Genomic DNA, 23,382 nt, shown 5'->3' with positions numbered 1-23,382 from the left:
AGGGTCCCCACTGTATCCTTCAACTGATGGAGTACCTTTCCTGCCCTTTACCTCCTGGTGGTATCATAGAATTAGATATAAACAGATGGTATCTGCAGGGCAAAGCAGACAAGGTTTGGTCATATTATGTATCTTAAATCTACAGAAGTGCAGCGATTTCCATGGGGGCATCGGCAGGTTAACGACAGGGTCAGTAAACAATATACCATTTCTTCGAAGTAGTTATTAGCAGTTGCCTCTACAGGAATTGAATTTGCAGTAGCATGAGATTAAACAGTGACTTTTTCCTGCATGCCAATATTGTCATTTGCTATATAAAAATATGTTGCTTGATTAGAAACCGGAGTCTGTCTCCTTCTGGGTCTTAATTGCTGCTGTATACCAAAATCCACATCATATGCAAGATTATATATAATAATAATTAGGTGCTGCTGTTGGTAGTGTATTATTAAACCTCTCCAGGCTATCAGCTCCAACAATGAGCTAATGACCGGCAGTTTTAAAACAATTTTTTTTCTTTTACAAAATGTGGTGAAACAGCCAAAGGGCAACCGTCTCCCAAGCGGACTGCACTCCGATTTTTGTGCCTCTTTCCGTCACTATTGTTTTTCTAATGAAGAAGGTTGATTTCCTTCTTACAAATCCGTGTGATCCGCGTCTGCAGGAGCTGAGTTCACAGATGGTCGGGTTTTAACAGGGGTCGAGCCGCTGGCGAAGCAGCCCCCTGCAAGACGGCGTATCCCTCCCCAGCATACGTCAGACACTCACAAGTTCTTGCCCGTTCCTCTGAAACACCACGAAATCAATCCTACACTCGCCCTTTACCGGAATACACTAGCCGTAACCATTGGCCACTGTAGCCTTACCACCCTCGTCTCGCCCTTCCAAGAGAAATGCACGGGTAGACAGAGCAGCGTTTTCACGTTCGTTTACATAATGCACTTAGTGAACGGATGGCAGGGAATGGTAGGCTACGATCCGGCGCACACTTGCAAGGGAGTAAGTCTCACTGAACTCAATAGAGCTTGCTTATGGGTAGTGGTATAGGAGCGCATTACCGACCTCTTTTTCCTAAGCCTTAGCCTAGGACGTTGCTATGTGCAGACAAGTCGCCCCCGACTTTTGGCAACCCCATGAATCGAGCGGCCTCCCAAAAATGTCCAGTCCCCAACCGCTCGGTTCTCCTCTTGTAAACTCAAGCCTGCGGCTTCTTTTAGGGAATGGAAGGGATTCATTAGGGACTCATTAGTGAACTGATGAACTGATCTCTCCGGCCATTATGTCCTTTCCTTCTGGCGTGATACTTTGGTTTCTCCTGCTGGAAGAACTTTCACCAGCACTCTATCCTGTCATCATTATCATCACCCCCATCTCCGACACCATTTTAAAAGAGCGCTTTAATTTCGACTCCGTACCAATTGGTCAACATTTGTCTTACTGTCTAGTTTGGCGGGGGGGGGGAGGAGGAGTCGGAGGCGCCCATGGCGGGAGCGGCGACGGCTGTTCCCCCCCCCCTTCCACCCACCCCGACCATCACCTGACCGCAAGCTTTGCTGCCACTGTGCAGGTTGGGTTAAAAGGCGCCCCGTCCTCCCCCGCTCGCTTGTTCCTTCAGCCCGAGGCTCCTCCTCTCTCCGCTCCCCCATCCAACTCGCACACGTGTGTGCGTGTGTCAGCGCCAGCTGTGCGAATGCACGTGTGGGCGCCTGCAAGCCGAGACATCTGGAAAAAGGGGAACCGCTCGGGGTGGCTTTCCCCCATCTTTCCTTCTCCTTCTTCTTCCCTTTGGTGAACTTCACCTTGCCCCGCCCCGCCCCCTCCTCCCCTCCTCCCCTCCCTCCCTCGCTCTCCCACCCTCCCCGCCACCCTCGCTTGGGCTCTCCTTTCTGTGCGCGCCTGGAGAGGGTTGCGGGGGAAGCGGCCGGGCGGATCGGGCTCGGAGGTGCTGGGGAAACCGCTCCGTGGCCTCCCCCGTCTCCGCTCGGAGCGCCTCCTAGGCGGCGGCGGCGGCAGGGGTCCCGGCCCGCCTCTGCCCACTTGGATGGGACGCGGCCGCCCCGCGCCTGCCTCGCCCGCGGCTGCCCGCCCCGGCGCCTGCCGCCCACCTGCCTAGCCAGCACCTTGGACAGCGCCCGCGGCGCCCGCTGGCTGGCCCGCCCCGTTGCCGCTGCCGCGCCTCCCGTTGTTGGGTCTGCGGAGCCATGGACGAGGGGAACTGGAACCTGAGCGACCTCAACAGCAGCCAGCCTTCATGCAGCGCCGACGGCCCCAACGGCACCCTGGGCGCCCGAGGGGGCAGCCCGTGCTCCAGCCCCCCAGGGATCAGCCCTTCTATGGTCACGGCCATCGTCATCATGGCTCTCTACTCCGTCGTGTGCGTGGTGGGACTCTTCGGCAACTTCTTGGTCATGTATGTCATCATCAGGTAAGAAAGCTGGAGGGACGCCTTCCCGTCAGCATCCCGCCAAGGGCTGCCGGCTGCTGATGCCCAAAGATGCCAGAGGGTAGCCCGAGGGTGTGTGTGTGTGTGAGAGAGAGAGAGGGCGGAGATGCAGCCCTGGGGAACCTTTAGGGCCCTGCCCTGCCATTAGATACCGCGTTGGGTGGTAGAAAAGAGCAACAAGGAGGGGGTGGTTTAATTCGCTGTTTTTCTAGGTAAGAAACAGGAAAAGGTGCTAAATGGTGTGGGGGGGTGTTGTTTTCCTCCAGTGCCAAGATTAACTTGATTGGCTTTGGGTGCTGTGTCCCCCTTCACTCGGTTAATTGTGAGGGCAACTTCTGCTATTGTGCCTGAGGCAGCAAAATGTCTTAGTCCTTGGCTATTCTGTTATGGAGACTATAAAGGGAGCTGGTCCCTTACTCTGAAAGTGAGCAACTGTGGCCCTCCAGATGTTTCTGAACTGCAGTTCCCATCAACCTCCACCACTGGCTATCCTGGCTAGGGCCCTGATGGGAGTTGCAGGCCAATAATATCTGAAGGGGCCCTTTCATTGTTCCTCGTTGGATCAAGAAAAGCCACCCCTTTATCCAATGTAGGCCAGCAAACCACTTCTCCTGAGAGAAACCTCAGGTTTTGTTTGACAGGTGCTGCCTCCCTTTGGGGAGATGTTATCCCCAAAGTGAGTGGTTCTTCTGCAGTAAGAGAGCCGATCTTCAGCAGAAGCCCCATGAGGAAAGCAGATGGTGGAGTGAATCAAACTCTTCCACTGTCCTTTTTGTTCCCATAAAGTTTGCTCTCCCTCTCCCTCCTCAAGATGCCTTCTTCTGTGAACTGGAACAGTGTTAGAGAGACTGGCACAGAAAGAGGGAGAAATCTGTCCATGGGAAGGCATGTTATTGTTCATACCTCTTGATAACAATGGGTCATATCTCATTTCACATTCACAAAATGATAAAAATTTGAACAATTAGGCATGTGTTGTTCCAGTGTGCAGCCAGACCTAAAATGTGTAGAACCAGAGAGGGGAAGGGGAAATCTGCATGAGCTGCAAAAAATAAATAAATAAATAAATAAAATAAAATTACACTGGCTGTTTGTTTCTTTTTTTTAAAAAAAGTAAAGAAACAAAAGTAAAGTATTTTCTTAGAACTCTAGGCCTGATAAAATGGCATGAAATGTGGCTCTAAGCATCAAAGCTTTTGCATGCAATCACACACACACGCTGTGATAACCCCTTTGCAAACAATCTCAGAGCAATGCATTACATGCTCCAAATTGCAGTTTTTCAGAACAAACCTATACAGTTGGACTCAGAAGTCAGCCAAACTGTATTCACTGTGATATACTCCACAGCAAGTGTATTGGATTTCAGCCTTATCATTAGACACATAGTTGACAGATTTTGTGTGCCTGTCAGACAAGGAATCACTCATGCACAGACAGCTAAACATCAGTTGCTTGTTCTCAAATTAATCCACTGAGGGGAAGGATGGATCATACCTTTTTCATAGATGAGTTTCTATTGCATTGAAATTCATGTTAAAATATTCCCTAGTTTCTTCCAAGTTGGAAAAGATTTGAGCCCATTTAAACAAGGAGAATGTGTTTTTCCAGTAGATGAAATTTCTCATCCAAAGAAAATAAATACTAGGCGGGAGAATTCCGCTGAAACACGTAGGACAGAAGTCGCTGCAGTGATACGTGTCTAACAACTGAGGATTCTCTCCCTTTTAAATAGCAGCGACAACACATTGTTCTCTCCATGGAATGGGTTTTCTTCTTACTGGTGTTAAATGAGATTTGTTTAATGAATGCCAGGTAGAAAAAAACAATCAATTTTGCTCCTAGTACATCGCAAGTGTTTAGGAGACATCCGGTTAGAAACAATTTCTATGAGAGTAGAGCACCATCTATTGAAGCTATCGATAACAACAGGTGGAACTGCTACTTCCAGCAGTCACATCTGAAATGTTGCCTTGAGACACCACGGTGGGGGTTATTTGTTGTCCCTCATGCACACCTTCTTTCATTGTTTTTGTGTATTTTTTTCCGTCCAGAAGGACAAGAATCTTAAACAGCAAAATCTGTATTTTTAAGTAATATTGACGTTCAGTCATATCTGACAGAAAGCAGGACCTTAAAAAATGTTATAGTGTATTCCTACTTTCTTGCTCAATTGCTCTTCTTCTTTGTTTCTGGCAGCTAGATATACCTTCCTCTGTGACACTATGGCCTAAATTCAGCTGTTCACCCCAACTGGACAGACCCATTAAATCACTGGAACTTATGTAAGGATCCCCATTAATCCAATGGGCCTATTCTGGTTGTCAGAAACAATTGGATTTAAGCCTGTCTTCCTCAGGCTGGTAGACTAGAATTTCTAACATCCCCAACCAGTGTGGCTAATTGGCCATCCTAGCTGGAGATCAAAAGACCTGTAGAGCACCAGCTTAGAGAAGGTTGTTGAAAGCTCCAAACTCCCCAATTCCCCATCATCACCATCATCATCACCACCAATTTTCCATTTCCTTTCTCCAACAATTACTAATTTTGTAGGTCCTGGGCACACTGAGCTGTCCACCCCTCCCAATTTTGGTCTGGATTTTATTTGTAGATCTTAAAGCATACTTCTACAACATTCTGGATTCCATAAAGTGTGTGATGATATAGACTTCGGCATTTCCCTTGTCCCCATCCCAGTTATAGAGGCAAGGCTGGAAAAAAATCTAGTGTATTGGCTCGTATGCTTTTGTTAAGGTTTTCTGTTATCATTTAGATAAGAACTGAACAATCTGGAAGGGGACCTCAGGTTGCACAGAGATTTAGGTGGTACTGGAGATTCCTCCTTTGAAATATATTTTCTGTCATTTATTTCAACAACAATCTGTTCTTCTTTAGAGATCAAATTGATTTACTCTACTCCATGGGTTTTGGGATGCATTGTATGAGACACTTCATAGACTCCCATTCTGATCATGTCTACATCTTCTCACTGTAACACGGCAAGTTATTTGTAGACTTATGAGTAGCTCATTTTCCATCCCTTCCTCTCTTCCTTCTTACTATCACATAAAAACTGAATTGCTTTTCCAAGAAGAGTCAGAGCATCTGACTAGTATGAGAGGGAATCAGGTTCTAATCTCTTCTCACTTTCATATCTCAGTTTTAAATCTAGCTCCAAATCTCACCTTTGAGGCCTCTCAGGATGACCTACCTTACACAGTGTTGTTGCAAAAATGAAACAAGGAGCAATTCAGAGGTCTTCTGAGCCAATATATAATTAAAGCATAACAAATATATTAAAAACATGAGCTGATATTGTCTAACATGAAATAGGTTTGGCAGCTGACAGTTTAGTAATGTAGAAATCAAGTATTAACTGCAATCTTTTACTCCTTTACCTGCTTTGCATTATGGATGTGCACTGGACTGATGACATACAGTAGTACATACCAAAATAAGGGCAGGTTGATGGCTGATCCAGCCCTGGATTTAATACAGGGGATGCCATTTCACCCTATGAATGCCTCTGGGCTCTTTGGTCCATAAACATACACAAACCCTCCAATTTTGTTCCTAAGTATACATGATTTGTCTGAACACCATTCACATCAATCCTTTGCATGCAGAGAGTCTCCAGTCCCTGGCTCCTGACATCTCCTGGAAATAATCTTGCCTGGAATTGTGTAAAATCACTGCCAATTAATGCTGACAGCATTCAGCTAAGAATAATGGTCTGACTCTGTATAAGGCAGCTTCCTAGGTTCCCGGGTAATTATCAATCCGTGAGAACGAATATATGGGTCAGATATTGCTTCTCCTCTGGATTTAGCTGGAGGATCTGAATGAGAAAAACAGCCAAAGAGGGAAAGGGTGAGCCACCCAACTTGCCTCCCTCCTGCTAGTGTTCTGATCATTTTGCTGTGGCTGATTTTCTTTTTTTTAAAAATGTTGGAGAAAGTTATGTTAATGTTGTGGATTGATCTAGAGTATTCTCAGTAGAGAATTTGTTGTAAAGATAAAGCATGTTGTACCTGGCAGATTTCTATGCCTGACAAATGCTTGTAGATAGCTAATATTGATTTCTGTTTTTCAAAAGAAATACCTATTAACTGACAGCCATGAGCACAATCATAGCCCACAAGTTGCTTACACATTTCCTAAAGGTGTATGATGAGTATTTTATGCTTAATTAAATGTTAAATTCTCTACGTTCTCAACAAGTGCTATCCCTGCCATTATAATGAAAAGGATTAAAGCTGCTATAGCAGCAGAGAGAAACAAGGCATCCCAGCTAAGTACTGTAGTCGTATAGAAGCCACCCCAATGTGACAATTATACATGTGGGCTGTGTAGGTGAGGAAAGGTGTACTAGATTATTACAGCCAGTGAGATTTGTTTGGATTGAGCAATAGCTACAGAAAAGACTTTTGTCTAGTGTCATAAAGAAAGTATGTGGCCAATATTCAGTGGTGTATTTCCATATTCTGGATTTTGTCCCCCACTGTTCCTTCTACTGCATCTTCCCATGCCACACAGAAATCTGCTCCAGATGTTTTTCCAGGTCTTCAGAACAGATCTTTAGGCTTCATCGGATGCTGCAGCTGAAGGGTCACTGATGATTTAAAGGAAACACACATGGACCCTGGTATACACAAGAGAAACCTGCAGGTCCACCCAGTCTTCTTACAGTCAGGACTTTCCTTTAATCAGCACTTTCCTTTAATCATAGTTTTTTTTTTAATTACAGTACTTAACCACTCTGCTTTCTTGACATTGTAGATACGTAGTTACACTATGGAATTCACTATCACAACATGGGGTGCATATCCTCAATGTATGTGGCTTTCAACAAGATCAGATTCACTCATAAAGGATAAGATCATCACTGGCAACTGCTCAAGATGAGTGCTTGCTGCTTCTAGGATCAGAGACACCCTGCCTTTTAGATACTCTTCAAGCTGACCTTAAAATATTATTTATTTATTTTTTAAAAGGAACATTTGTTGATGGAATTACTCTGACACTCTGACAGAGTTCCCAATTGCGGACTCAAAAAGTCTCCTGTCCCATCTAAATTACATCCTGAATGCAGCTATTTGACCATGTTCACATGTCATAATAAACCATGGTGTTCACTGATGAAAACCATCTTTTTATAATGCATGAACTCAGCTACATTAACCACTCATCATGTATTAACCAGTCAAAAACCACAATTTGAACCTATGGTTTTTTTGTTGGCTTAAAGCCAGCTGATCACAATCTCTCAGTCTACATTTCTGGCTTGCTTTTATTACTTTCTTAGCTGCCCTTCCTATTAAAAAAGATAATGAAAGGAATATGACATTTTTTTAAAAAAGAAACAAGGAAGAAATGAGGAAGACAAGTCAAAGTTTGTCTGCTGTGCAACTCATGAATTAAGCAACATGTCATGGTTGACAAAAAACATTGCTTACTGTAGTGGGTAAACATACTCATTGTCTCTTCTGTCATGATACCAAAATGCAGGAAAAAAACCACTTGTTATATTTTTAGGGTCAGATATTCCGATTGCTCCTTGACTCTTATTTTGTTTGTTTACTTCTTTGTCTTATTATTTCTATTATTCCCTATATCTGAAGATCTTAGGGTATAGTATAAGGAATGTGACATATTTAAACAATCTAAAACAATGTAAACAGCTTTAATCAATTTGAAACGATTCAACAATCAAAATAAAACTCACTATCTGACAGACGGAAAGCCAAATTGTGATCTCTCTAGAACCCAAATGCCAAGGTGAACAGTCAGGAACTAGATGCTAAAGTGAGACCAAAGTGAGCACCAGTTCAGGTTTCCAGAGAGAACCTGTTTTGCAGCCAGGGCACTAGATGAAGAGAACCTGCTCTCACACCTCTACATTGCATACTGCTCTCAGGAGTAGAAGACCAAACAATCTGCCCCACGACAGATCTTAATTACTGGTCAACAGATGCATATCGACAGAGAAGCCTTATCATATATTTAGGTCCCAAGACATTTAGGGCTTATAATGTGAATTCTTTGTGCTCCAAGAAAAGCAACCTTTGGTCTCTTTATTAGGATAAAGTTGAGATTTAAATCAAATGAATGAATTAATGTTCTGGAATGTAATTAGTGGGCCTCCAAAACAGTATAACAAGGAACCTGGGGAGTGTACACGGTAGAAAGAAAGATTTCCATCACAGAATCATGAAGTTGGAAGGGGCCTATAAAGCCATTGAGTCCAACCCCCTACTCAATGCAGGAATGCAGATCAAAAAATATCTGCCTGGTAGTTGTCTAAATTTCTTTTGAATGCCTCTAGTGTTGGAGCATATCCTCTTTTTCCTGCAGGAGTCTCCACTGTGTCTCGCTCACTTGTCAATCTGATATTCTGGTCCTAAGCCAACACATGTAAGGTTAAAAGCATAGTTCCTTACATCTTCATTCACAGAATATGTGGAGTACATCACTACATGATACTTTGCTGGCTACCGCATCTAACTTAGCATTCTGTTTCCATGGGAAGCCTTCCAGCTGTCACTGAAAATTGTAATAGCAAGACATGATAGCTATGTCAGCACTGTTATTTGTCACCCAGGAGTAATTAGGGTAGGCTACTCCTAAATGTGGAATATTCAAATCAGAGAATGGAAATACTTCCGCTTTTGACCTACAGCTCCCAACCAACATGGTCAACAACCATGCTAGCTGAGGATTTATGGGACCTGTGATCCAAAAGAAACAGCTACTAATTGCTGATGAACTGGTCCTTCTTGAATTTGCTCTTATCCATTGAGAAAAAAGCAATTGAAGCAAGTACCAACAACATTTTTAAATGGTCTCTATGTTAGTTGAGTACTGTATGAAAAACTCTCTCTTTCTTACTTGGTCTAATTTTGGATTATCCCAAATCTGTTCCAAATCACTTTCATTCTGTGGTTGCATCATCTAAGCAGTATGAGACACAGAAAAGAAAATGTCACTCTATGCTTTCCTTGCATTAATGTGTCACGGCATGGCAATTGTAAATGTATGATCAAGCATCTAGTCTCAGTGTGTATTAGATAATCTTGAAATAAATTATCCTCCATTCAAATCAAAAGCAAGATCCACACTGATTTCAACAGAGCACGTATTAGCACTGCAAAAGATGTCACCTTGAGTTTTGTTTTGTTTTTGTGTCCTCAGTAGAACAGATGGTTCTCTTCGCATAGCCTTTGCAATAGGTAGCAAAGTGTGTTTACTACAGGTTTTTTTAAATCCTTAGATAGGGGTACAAACTCTTGGTGGCACCTGCAGCCCTTGATTGCTCCCTATGTAGCCCCCTAGATTGTGTTTTGTGTGTTTAGTCGTTTAGTCGTGTCCGACTCTTCGTGACCCCATGGACCAGAGCACGCCAGGCCCTCCTGTCTTCTACTGCCTCCCGGAGTTGTGTCAGGTTCATGTTGGTTGCTTCGCAGACATTGTCCAGCCATCTCATCCTCGGTCGTCCCCTTCTCCTCTTGCCATCACACCTTCCTAACATCAAGGTTTTTTCCAAGGACTCTTTTCTTCTCATGAGATGGCCAAAGTACTGGAGCCTCAGCTTCAGGATCTGTCCTTCAAGTGAGCATTCAGGGTTGATTTCCTTTAGAACTGATAGGTTTGTTCTCCTTGCAGTCCAGGGGATTCTCAAGAGTCTCCTCCAGCACCACAATTCAAAGGCATCAATTCTTCGGCGGTCTGCTTTCTTTATGGTCCAGCTCTCACTTCCATACATCACGACAGGAAAAACCATAGCTTTGACTATTCGGACTTTTGTTGGCAAGGTGATGTCTCTGCTTTTCAACATGCTGTCAAGATTTGTCATCGCTTTCCTCCCAAGAAGAAGGCGCCTTTTAATTTCAGGGCTGCTGTCTCCATCTGCAGTGATCATGGAGCCCAGGAAGATAAAATTTGACACTGCCTCCATATCTTCCCCTTCTATTTCCCAGGAGGTGATGGGACCAGTGGCCATGATCTTAGTTTTTTTGATGTTGAGTTTCAGACCGTTTTTTGCACTCTCCTCTTTCACTCTCATTACAAGGTTCTTTAATTCCTCCTCACTCCTCACTCCTTCCCCCCTAGATTGGGAAGGACTAATTCTATTTCTCCTGAAACCAAATTGATTAACTGATCTATATATGAGTAGTGGAATGTATCAGATGTTGGGCAATTCTCTGTCATACCTGTGGGGCAATCACTTGGGTTCCAAGAAGGCTCCTTTCCTATTCCTGGTCACAGCAAGTAGTGATCTTGCTGGGGATGAGAGAAACAAAAGCCCTCTGCTAGCCCACTGTCTCCTCAAAAGAGACAACTGTTGTCTCACTGCTAGTAGTGGTTGAGGAATCTCAGTAAACAGATACTAATTTATCCCAACTTTCCTCCAATGAACTCAAGGCAGAATACATGGCTCTCCTGTCCCTCCAGTTATCTTCACAACAACTCTGCAAAGTATGTCAGACTAAGAGAGTATTACTGGTCCAAAGTCACCCAGGGAGATTCAGGGTCAGGTTGGGAATTAAGTCCAAGTCTCCTGAGTCCTAGCATGTGGCATGTGTGTGTGGGTACTGCACACATTTTGTGTATATATGCACGTGTTTGTAGGCAGAACTAGGATCTCCCCCCATCTCCTTCCCCCTACCCTTCCTTCCCTCTCAGCACCTTTAACCAGACATGGCATTTCTTTTTGTTTCAGTGTTTTATAATTACATCTATTGTTGTTGAGAAAACTGGTAACAAAATTAATTTATCTTTTTTAAAAGAAAGACATGGAGCCATTTTCTGGTCATGTTGTTTGACTGAGACTGCAGCACTGCCCTTGTATCATAGGAGAGCATCATAAATGAAAGGCTGGGGAAGAATCAGATTGTCAAAACAGTAAGATGACAAGAAGCTCGGAATTACTTCCACTACTCCCAGACAAACTGTTGTTTTCTTTGAATCCATTAAAATTGCTTTCAAGCACAAAGCAAAGAACTGAAAGCATTCTCTCTCCTCATTTCAACCACATTATGTAGGAGTAGAAGAGGCTCTTTTATACCTGGTCAAATCCTGTGTCCATCATGTCACAGGTCTGTCCGCTCTGTGGGCAGTAGCTTGCCAGGCAATGATCTTTCCTAGAAGCTGGGAAAGTTATTGATCTCGAGTACAGTCAGCATGACTAAGAACCATGCTCCAGGGAGGAAAGGAGTTCCAGGAGATGGAGTCCCCAAAAGTAACTTTTTCAAGGTGTGGCCTTTCAAACCAATTGCTGCCTTATCTTTTCTTAAACCAGAGACTCCAAGAACAGAACCCAAGATAGTTTGGCTTCAGTATTTGTTTGCATATTTATTTATTATTTGTATATCGTGGTTGTTCTCTAATGAGCACAAGATCCCTGAGCTGCAGTCCTTTTCTGAACAAAGGCCTCTCCTCTACATCTAGGCCTAAGAAATACTTACGGTTTTATATTTTAAGGCGTTTTCATTTGAAATGACACCAGCCATTGCTCATGCCGGGGGAGGGGGGCAAAGGGAATCCCCCCAGGGAGACATGTCTTTGCCAACCTCCCAGATGCCACATGATACTACAAGGCTGTCTCGAGAGCAGCTGAGGGGCATGGGGTGAGCAGGGCATATTTAAGGGGATGCTTCCCCATTGTCGCCCTCCTTTTTTTGGTAGAACGACAGCCCGCCCACCTGCCCTATATTCTAGTGCAAGATTAGCTGGTCGCCCTTTGGGGACCGGATAGGAATTTTTGACTCATCTCCCGATTGGCTGGTGGAGGCGGGGATTTTTCACCTATCCCACACTGGATTACTCGTGTTGGCTTTAGTAGGGGTGGTAGTAGAATTCGGTCATGCTGGGGGCAGGTAGTGCGGATTCGAAAGGCACTAGAACTTAGAATATATGGTAATGTCAGGAAATGACAGCGTATCTGAACTCACAGCACTGCCGATCAGGCGATCTCGGTGCTGGGAGGGAAAGATGCGCTGGGGACACACCCGGACCCACAGTCAGCACAGAGAGAAGGAAAAGAGGGTCTGGAGAAATTGGAGGCCGATAGTTATCCCATGGTAATAAAGAAGGGGTTGATTGAGGCTGGAGCACAGCCTGATGGCTGTTCATTGACCACATGATAATCAAGAGGTAACCTGAATCCACACTACAGCAAGACCCCCCCTTTTTGGCCAAAGGATGGGCAATGATCACAAGAATGGAATGGACTTTAATAAAGCATGGCCCATGTTTAACCCATACACTTGGTCTCACGTGGTTATTCCGGGGTGGGAAGGCAATGACAGTCATACAGTGCTGAGCTCAGAGAGTCTCACTGGCTTGTTGCATTAGTTGCTATGGCTGCAATCAGTTATATTAACAGCAGTAAACTTCGCTAAAAGCACTGTAGAAGTGCATCATTAACAATAACATGCTTTGATTATTTCTTTTCAAATGACATTTATAATTTTAAAGAAAACACTTGGGGAGCTGTTGTTTTTCTTTATTGTTGTGTTTCTAATTATGTTTTCTCTCAGTTTTTAGGTTTTAATTGTACTTTTTTGAATTTGATTTTTCTTATTAGCTATTTGGAGTGCCATTTGGGGCTGAAAAGGTGGGGTGCAATTTAGTTTCTGACAGCTGCTGTTGCTGTATTATCTATTTATTGACAATGTTTTCGTAACCCTTTTCCTTGCCTGAAGAGGAAGAAAACACATTTTAAACATCGCAATTAAACAATAACCCCTCCCTCGAAATCCTAATAAAACTCAGCAGTCATCAAATAAGTTCATCCATGCTATCTTGAGTATTCTGGGAATTAGTGTCTAAAAAAAAAATAATAAGCTTCACCATCTCTGGCCAAGGCCCATGTGAATCTGAACAAGCCACTAATTGTCCCAGTGGCTAGGGTCCTTTCGAAATAAATAGATTTTGCAATCCCTTTGAAAAGCTGTACAGGAAGGCGGATGGCACCATTCCAAGCCCTTGTGTTAAAAGCTGTCTTCTATGAAAAATGTTCTATCTTCTTCTAGGAGATTACCAAGAGCAAGAGATTCCAGGATGACCACACAGCCAGTCAGTGCAGGGCTTCATGTATTGAGACACTGTCCCGAAAGCTGAGAAAGCAAGTGTAACATTCAGCCCTGCCCTCACCTGTCTGTCACAGCTGGGCAGTGGAACAGCAGCCAATGAGGGGACGGAAGGTGGTGCTAAAGGGGGAGGAGCTGGGATATAAAGGGGTGTATGGTGTTTGAGAGATCAGTTTTGAGAGAGATTAGAGATTTTGAGTCTGAGCTGAGAGTTTAAAAGTGATTAGTACTTAGAGTGAGTGAGAGAGCCTGCCAGTGTGAAATAGTCTGTGTGAGCCAGTGTTTTTATTAACAGTGATTGACTAATTGATTTTTACCTGTGATTTACAATTATTCTTTTTGTAATCAATAAACCAGTTTTTGTTTTTCAAAGTTACACTTGTCCTTTTATGATTTTAAGGATAAGTTGGTGGCAGCAGAGGTTTTTTAAAGTGAAGTAACAACCACTCTGTGAAGTGTGAGTGGGGCTGTTACAGCAAGCATCCAGTCTCAAGCTGGATAGGTTCTGCTGACAGGAAAATTGTCATATGAAGCTGAGCAAAAAACAAAGAAATGACACAGAGGCTTTCTCCTGAGCAGGCATGCCACATACTGAAATCGGCTTGGTGAGAAAATGTCAGGACTGGTAAACATTACATCTGACCGCCTACTCTTTGTTTCCTTGCCTGACAGAATGTGTTCCTCAGATTCCATTCTATCCTTTCATTTTTTATTCAGAAATTGGGCAATCTGCCCATCGCTGTGTGCCACAGGTGGACACCTGGTGGGCGATGGGAACAAAAATTAGACAGGCCTTTTTCTTTTCCTGCCCACTCACTATCCCCACTCCCTACCAAGTGGACTACAGGAAAATAAGTGATTGTTCTTATCAGGGTGTTTGCAGACATCTTTCAAAATTTGGCAAGGGACAGGCAATGGGTAAGATGTCTTCATGACCTGGAACATCCAGAATATCCCAGCTAACAGGGCCAGCAGCCATGCTATCTTGAGTATTCTGGGAATTATGAACTAAAAAGTCAACTTCAGCATATCTGGCCAAGGCCCACATGAAATTAGCGCACTGATATCATGGATATTACCTACCTCTTATAGAGCCAAAGCAGACTCTTGTGATAAGTCTATTCAATCCAATTTGATTCATGTCTAGTGATCTTCTTTTGTGTTTAAGGTTTGTTTTCCTTAATTTCAGGGTTGTTGTTTTTTGGGGGGTGGGTTCATAATGGAAGTTCTCTGAACAGCCTTTTCAATTTCAGGTGAGAAGACAAAGATGGGGACTTCTGCGCCTTAAGATCCTATGAGTTTATATTGAAAGGCAAATACTGGGTGTTTTTCCACAACGCTTCAAATTGCATGGTTAAGGTTACAATAGAGAAATATGAATAAGATGTTCCATATTGCTTTTTTAAAAATGTAGCGCCCTTTCAAAATATGTAATGAAACCATGAAACAAAATTACAATAAAGTGAGAAAGGGGAAATACATCTCATTGTTCAAAAACTCTATATATTCCATCTAGAATGGAGCTCTCTCATTCCTTATCTTTTCCTATTCTCTCTCTCTCTCATTTAATGATAAAGCAACACTATAAACATTGCAAACAGGAAATCACCTGTCTTAAATAGAGATAAACACTATACTTTGTAGGGTGACAAAAATGAGACAATTTCATGCCACAAACTGAACAAAATGTAACTCAGTGCAGTCTGAGAATATGAAACATGTGTAAGATGAAGAGACTGGGTTTTGCAATGTTGACATTATTATTGTTATAAATGGAAAGTATCCTGTTAACAACCTTTACTGTATTTTTTCAGTATTACCACTAAGGACAGTTCCCAGTGTGGTATAATGGATACAATCATGGACTAGGACTCTGGAGAACAGGGTTCAAAATCCCTCTTGGCTGCAGAAATGCACTGGGGAAGTGGAATTTGGAAAACCACTCCTTAAATATCTCACCTTGAAAGCCCTATCAGGGTTGCAATAAGTCAGTTCTGACTTGACAGCGCAGAACACACAAACCCCACTAAGTACATAGGTTACTACCTCTGCTCAGAATGCTCTTGTTTAATATAGTGATTACTCCCTTTGGTTTCAACATGGCTTATGCTTTACAAGGAGTTACTGAGATATGTCTTTGGGCTACTTTTAAAACAGCACCATTACTCATGCAACAGTGAGTTGTGTGAGCAGAAAGGAACAAGAGAATTAGCTGAAGGTTGTAATGGACAGCTTTACTCCTGCATTGTAGATGAGACTTCTTTTTTCTCAAGAATATCAGGGATGCCATTAATGATTTAATATTGGTTTACGTATGAAGAGTACCCGCAGCAATTAAAGACTGGGAAGTCAGTGGGCTGAATTTCATCAAGATTGGCTCATTCAGCTTTGAAAATACAAGAACTGCAGTTATGTGACTGCAATTGGACTATGAACACTGAAATCAATCAATCAATCTCAGGCAGCTAGCACAGCCCAACATGAAGTCTGACTATCCAGTCCTGCTCAGGTTTAAAGATGAAGAATCAGAAAGCAAATGCATTGTAGCTGAGCATCAAGAGTTAGTGAGACAGCAAACAGAGAGCAGAGAAACTCTCTCTCTCTGTCTCTCTGTCTCTCTTTTGTTTTTGGCTGAGGTATATTTTCTTTTAGGGTGATGCATACATGAGTATCCTGTGGTAAATCTGTCACATACAGAGCAGGACAGATGCAGAGGGGCATCTCTCTTGAAAACATGTTGGGCTGAACACTGTCATAGTTTGGAAGAGAGCAGTTGTTGCACGCACTGGAGAGAGTGTAGTGTTACACAAGATAACTACTTGGATTAAGGGTAGCCCTCCTCCTTTAGGTTTAGCTGGGGGCTTGTCATGTAGTACAGTTTTAACACCCCAATGGAAATGGAAAAGCTGCTTAGAGACAGTTCCTAGGCAGCTGCCATTCTGAAACTTCCTATATTGTGCAGGAAGCTTGTCAGCTTGATGCATTGTTGGAAATACAAAATGGCAGCTGCCTGTCAATTTTTAGGTGCTGAAACTCAAGTCATTCTGCTGGGAAGATATTAATATCCTGCCCCTACTGTGATGCAGAAATATATGCCCGAGGATGATGCTTGCTGATACAGGGCTAGCCTTGGCTGTTGTTCTGGCCCTCTTAATTCCTCTTACAATACAATTCCCACATAAGGGATATATTTACTTGCTCCAATGGACAGAGTTGCCAGATCTGGTTGAAGTGTCAGGAAATTATGCTGCTTCTCCACATCTCTAAGTGGGCATCCTAAGGGCAACAGCACCGGAAGAGAAGCTAGTTTGATTTTTGTGCATGAGGTGATTTGAAAGCCAGGGCCCCCCACCTCCACCCTTTCCCAATTGGCATCAGGCTCTAACATGAAGGCATTAGTGTATGTGTTGCTCCAGATGGCACAGTGGGCCCAAGAGATTGGCTCTCTCTTTCCAGTCCCTTTTCCTTAGTCCTGACTTTCTGGTGTACTAATGTAGAGCCCGTTGGGTTGTTTGCAGTAAGACAGAGCATGGAGCACCTCCAAAACAATTTATGAGCCCCCTTGTAGCACAACACTCAGCTGAAGTGGTACAAACTCTCACCCCCACCACCACCACTTGCCTGCTCTGCTTCTATAATGTTATAAGAGCTCACCGTTGTCATATTGAAAGGACTCCCCACCTGGTCTCAGGTCTTTGTGGGCTACAACCCCCCCCCCAGAAGTCTGCAGGAATTCCCCCAGCCAGACATCTGCAGACTTAATCAAGAAATTAACATCCCCAAAGGTGTTTTCCAGTTCTTAACAGGTTCAGACCCCAGCAGACATTTTCATCATGCACTGAAGGCAGGGAAAATGGGTGGACAGGGCTAAGCTTCATGGCAGCGGCAAGGGATTATGAGTCTGGTTGTTTTTTAAAGAGAGAATTTCTGTGCAAAGCTAATGAGCAGAGACTTCCAGACCCATAATCCCTTGTAGTTCCCCTGCCCACCCATTTCCTCTGTCTTCTCCACAAGATGAAAATGATTGCCAGAGTCTTACTTCATTAGTTTAAGAACTTGAAAACACTTCTCATGACTTTGTTTTCTTGATTAGAACCACAAGAAGTCTGGCTGTGGAGATACCTGCAGACTTCTGGGGGGTGTAGTCCACGAATGCCAAAAATCACATGCCTACTGATGACCTGTTACAACTCTCTTTAGTCAGACCTTACTGGCTGCTATAAACAATGGCTGACTATCGAGCCTAACCAAATGTGCAGTATAATAGTATACTGTTCAAAGAGTCACCAAAAGCAGTTGACAATTATCTACCAATTTATGGAGGCACGCCATAAATAATTTCTGGCAACTTGAGAGAAAACAAGGACTGAGTTATATCCAACTCAACTTGTTCTGTAAAGAGGAATTTCTGAACAATTTGCTTTACAGTGTTTTCTTAGTAAGGCCTCTGACCTCTGAATGTAAAGGATTTTTAGCAGTTTCATCTAAATCCAAAATGTTCACAAATAAATACCCCACTGGCTGAGCAAGGCTCTGGAGGAGGCTTTTTCCTGTGTCAGTGAGCTCCTTCAATGAGCAGGGAAATCTGATAATATTTTCCAGGGACCCTAGGAGAGCAGCAATCAAAGCAGATATGATGGATGTTTATTTATCATGTTTCTGTTCCACTTATACATGACAGTGAAAAGTTTACAACCAAACCTCTGTGCAGGTTAAGAGATCTGAAAAGGATTAACATGATTATTGCCAGATGCAGAACAGGAATTACATAAAGTGAATTTATATGAAAACCCCACTCTGAAGCCAATGGTGCTATTGATTTTTTGCTATCAGCTGTTCATGAAACTCTTTCAAGAAAGATAATGGGCTGAAACCTTGCATAATTCTAGACAAAGACATTAGATTTTCTTGTAGCTGCTTTGTGGCATTTTTTTTCCTTTGCTCTTTGCCTTCGATCCAAGGAGATCTACTAATAGACATTTATTTATTGGTCAAGAAAGAACCTGAATTGAAGACAATGAAAATCGATTCAATAGGACAGATAGCCTCATTGTCAGGGGATGCTTTAGTTCTAGTGAAACAAGCAGGAGTACAGTAGATGGCATTGAAGCTGAAAGAACATCCCAACTATGGTTAAATATAGCAAAGCCATGCACTAAATTTGGAGCTCCATAATGTGTACCTATAAAGAAATGCATTGTCCTTTCAGCTGTTCTTGATTAGAGCCCTCACAATTCCGTATCATTCATAACACTGGCCAAAGCTTCTGGGTCTTCTAGTCCAAAACATCTCCATATGATCTCCAGCCCTGAGAGATCTGATATTGCATTGGTGATCCTGAGATTCTGGCAAAATGGACTTTGTTGCCAAACAGCTCAAATAATTTCTTTGAGAAATCTAACAGTTGTAATGTGTCATGCCATGGGTGGGAGAAGGTGACACTTCAATACAAAAGAAGCATAGCAAATGTTTCTTAGAGACCAGGGTCCAAAATGTGTGGCCCAGCTGTTGATGGGCTACAACAGTATTCAATCAAATGTTATTGGACTATGACTCTGAGGAGATTTAACCAACATGACCAAAGGTGAGGTATATAAGAGTTGTGATCCAACATCTGGAGCATCCTGCTTTGACAATTTCTAGATGACAACTCCCATCACCACTAGCCAGCATAGCCAATTGTGAGGAATCACAGAGCTGCATTCCAACAACACTTGAAGTCTACTCATTTGAAATGTCTTCCTTAGTTGTGTCACCTCTCACCTCCTTGCCAAATTGCTTTGGCAATTATGATCCATATTGATGGATCAAAGCACAGAAATACAACAATATGCTTGATCTAAGGAGTGCTCCCCCCCCCCACATGCTAGTCAGTGGTTTTGCAATGATTTTGGTCTGTGATTTTCTTTCCTCTGCTCTGTTGCCTTTCTTAGATACACCAAAATGAAGACTGCCACCAACATCTATATTTTCAACCTTGCCCTGGCAGATGCCTTGGCAACAAGTACACTGCCATTTCAAAGTGTGAATTACCTCCTTGGAACATGGCCATTTGGCACCACTATCTGCAAGATTGTTATATCCATAGATTACTACAACATGTTCACCAGTATTTTCACCCTCTGCACCATGAGTGTTGATCGCTACATAGCTGTTTGTCATCCAGTCAAGGCTCTGGATTTCCGCACTCCTAGAAATGCCAAAATCGTCAATGTTTGCAACTGGATTGTTTCTTCAGCCATTGGCATCCCTGTTATGGTGATGGCAACCACAAAGGAAAGTAAAGGTGAGTGCAAATTCTATTCTCCATCTGTGCACATTTTGCTTTTTTGATGGGAATCAAAATGCTTGGGTACTGACACTGGATTAGTCTCTCCAGACTCCAACCCACCAGAGGGTGTTGGACTCCCAGTCCTATCAGCTCCAAACTAAAATGGTAAATCGATTTCTCAACCTCTGGCTCCACAGCCAGATAGCTAAACCGCTGAGCTATACATTTGACCATAAAGAGTGCCAGGTCCAGAAATACCCCAAGCGGTAGATCCAGTCTTTCAGGGGGAGTGTAACTCCATCCAGGCCAGGTAAACTTCCCTCTGACCGATCTGACAATTTTCCTAACAGCAATATCTCCATCTTATCCGGATGCAGTTTCAATTTGTTGACTCTTATCCAGTCTGTTATCACTGCCAGGTAGTGTTCAAGGACCCAAACAGCATCCTCTGCAGATGAAGCAAAAGAGAGATAGAGCTGCATGTTATCAGCATACTGGTGACAATGAACTCCAAAACTCTGAATGACTTCCCCTAGAAGATTTATATAGATGTTAAAAGCATTGGGGGGATAACCAACACCTGTGGGACCTCATAACAGGGGTCTCAAGGGGTTAAGACTGCATCCCCAAGCTATAACATCTGGGATCAGCCATCAAGGAAGGACTGGAACTAGGAAAAAGCAGAACCCCCAATCCCTAAATTTGATAGTCTTTCTAGAAGGATACTGTGGTTGAATGGCATCAAAGGCTGCAGAAAGATCCAGGAGCACCAACAGGGTTGCCCTCCCCCTGTCAGCCACCTTCAGGTGATGGTCTTGCAAAGAAATCAGTGCTGTTTCAGTATAGTGACACAGTCTAAATCCTGACTGAAATGGATCCAGACTGTCTCATCCAATATTCCCCGCAACTGATCAGCCACCACACTCTCAATTAACTTGCCCAAAAACAAAATATTAATTTGCACCAGTTGTTATTAGATTAGTTTTCTTAAGACTGATCCTTATTATGGTTTCTTTTAAACAGAAAGGCATAGGGCTTTCCTGAAGTGATGCATTGATAACATGAGTGGCCCATTCTACCACTGTATTCTTTGCAGATTTTAAGAGCCAAGATTAGCAAGGATTTACAAGAAAAGCAGTAGTTTTACAGTGTGCAAGTGCCTTGTCTACTTCCTCAGGCTTTACTAATTGAAATTGATCCAGTAAACCATGACTAGACAGTGCATTGACATCTCAATCTGATCTACTGGACTAAAAGGGCATTTGAAGTCCCACCGGATGTTTTCAACCTTAGATCTAAAATGGGCTGCAAGCCCGTTGCTATTTTCTATACTTGATTGTAATGTTTGTATTTGTCTGGTGCTGATGAGGCTGTGGACACTCAAAAGACTTCCACCTGTTGGTTAGAGACTTCATTAATCAAGATAGTATTATAAGCTCTTTTTGTTCCCTGAAGTGCATTACAGTATTTTCCAAACAGCTTCCTGATTCCAAGGGAGCTTTGATCCATTTGCTCTCTAGCTATCTTCTTACTTGCTTCATTGCTCTCTATTCATCCATGAACCATGGTGAGAGTCAGGCTCTGCAGTGAAGAGTGTATATAGGTTTGATCGTGTCTACTGCCCAGGTCACCATTGAATACCAATGGGTGACCTGAGCTTCTACAGGGTACCACTAAATTAGGGGTATGACCTCCAAGGGCATTCAGGAAACTAACTGGATCCAGTAGCCTTTAGGGGCAGATCACTCTAATGGAGGGGGATCACTGGGCAAAGTCCAAATCTCAGCAGGTGACAATCTGACCATGACATGGTGGATGACAAAGAGTCTACCACCTCCAGATCATCTCTCTGTCCAGACATGAACGCCAGGTCCAATGTATGCTATGGCACATGTGTAGGACCAATGGCTTGTTGGAATGGGCCCGTGGACACCACAGTGTCCATTGTGATGCACCAGACCCCCTAACGGGCTGCTGGCATTCAGTCAGAGAGTTCAACAGGCTGCCTACTTACCACCTTTGCACCGGGGCAAGTCCCAAGACTTCAGCAGTGTGTAGCATAAGTCCTTTGAATAAGTCTCACCTTAAAAGAACACTTTACTCTTAACCAGTATTTTGCAAGTACAGACACATGGGCTTTGTGATTCCTTAAAACTCACAACAGCTCAGTTAGGTAGCACTCTTAAAAGATAGCTAATTTGTGGCCCTTTCCACCTCCTGGATTTAGCCAGACCTTGTTGTTCAAGAGACCAGTCCTTTTGTAAAATTTTTATGATTAATTTTTACTAGAAAAATAGAGTTTCATTAGAATAAGCTAATATTGCACAAGCATTAGGATCAAGAACATATTCAAAGATCACTGCAGTTAAATAAAATAACTATTTCCCATTTAAAATAAAAAAAACACTAATTAAGCTAACTAAGGTGGGCTACAGTGGGCTAGCCCCACCTCCTTCTTTCTCCTTTGCTTACATCCTCTCTCAATCAAGTTCTTTCTCTCCCATCATCATGGAATTGAAATCCAGATCAGAACAACACATGAACCATTGAACCACTTTCACATAACCCATCATCCATTTTCTACCTTCCCAAACTCCTCCCTTCTTCTTGGCCTTTCTCGCTGTTAAACAATTAGCTTCAAGAGGCTGCACCACCTTCCGCCTTTCCTTATTCCCATGAGAGTCCAGGTGTTGTTTATCTCTTCTCCAACTAGCTTGGAATGTTGAGTCTTCCACAGGCCTCTCCCTTTGGCCTTCATCATTATCTCAAACCAGGCTGTAATGGACTTCAGAAAAACACTCTCATGGCACTTAGAAAAACACATTTCAATGTCTCTCAAATCATCTTCACACAGAACCTGTCTGATTCCATTTTACATTTCTCTGACTACATATCTCATCATGATGACATCCATGAACTCCAAGGCTGCCCTGGAGACACATGTTTCCACATAAATGTTAAAGTTCCCAGAAGTAACAGTCTGGGTGACTTCAACAGCACACCCAAGAGGAAGTCCGTCAGCCCTGATAGGGAAAGAACTGGGTTGTGGTGGGAGAGCAGTATGCCAAAGTGGTCCCCACTCTGTCCCACTGGTCCAACATCAAGTGCAGGCACTCCAGGCCTGGGCAAAAACGGGCAGACATTCTGCTGATCTTAATATAATTCCTATGGTCAATGGAAACACCCCCTCCCTGCATTTCTGATCTGCCCTGATGCTGTACAGAATATTCCAAGGGGAGAGAACAACCCCACCTTCCACACCCACGTAGGGTTAATTAATCAACCAGGTTGGTTTTTTTGGGGGGGGGGCTGCTATCAGATCCCAAATTAGCTCATACTTATTTTGAATCAACCTGACATTTAACTGTAGGATGAGCCTTTCAGAGGGTTGGCTGATAAGATTGCCTCAATTATGCTTGCTGGAAGATCTAGAGCATGGAACAAATAATACACATCTGAGGTGCATTCTCCTGTAATGGCCTGTTTTCCTTCCAATGTCATATCTCCCCCTATCCGTTACCACAGATATGAGCTTGCTGCTGGCCTCCTCCATGGTTGGCTAATAGCCGGCACTTTCC

The 23,382-nt window shown here is 43.2% G+C and overlaps 1 protein-coding gene across 2 annotated transcripts in view; it reads left to right on the top strand.

The window, feature by feature from the left end:
- The first annotated feature begins 1,585 nt into the window (after nt 1-1,585).
- Nucleotides 1,586-23,382, top strand: part of OPRM1 (opioid receptor mu 1) — a 35,990-nt gene continuing 14,193 nt past the window's right edge. The window contains exons 1-2 of one of the 2 annotated variants that reach the window (XM_072995126.2): nt 1,586-2,425; nt 19,467-19,819. In XM_072995126.2, the coding sequence (XP_072851227.1) occupies nt 2,202-2,425; nt 19,467-19,819 (577 nt within the window). In that variant the 5' untranslated portion in view covers nt 1,586-2,201. The remainder of the gene's footprint in view (nt 2,426-19,466; nt 19,820-23,382) is intronic. The other variant, XM_020803220.3, reaches the window with a different exon arrangement.

Source organism: Pogona vitticeps, chromosome 1, assembly GCF_051106095.1.
Source record: "Pogona vitticeps strain Pit_001003342236 chromosome 1, PviZW2.1, whole genome shotgun sequence".
Lineage (NCBI taxonomy): Eukaryota > Metazoa > Chordata > Lepidosauria > Squamata > Agamidae > Pogona > Pogona vitticeps.
This window is presented reverse-complemented; position numbering and strand designations above follow the sequence as displayed.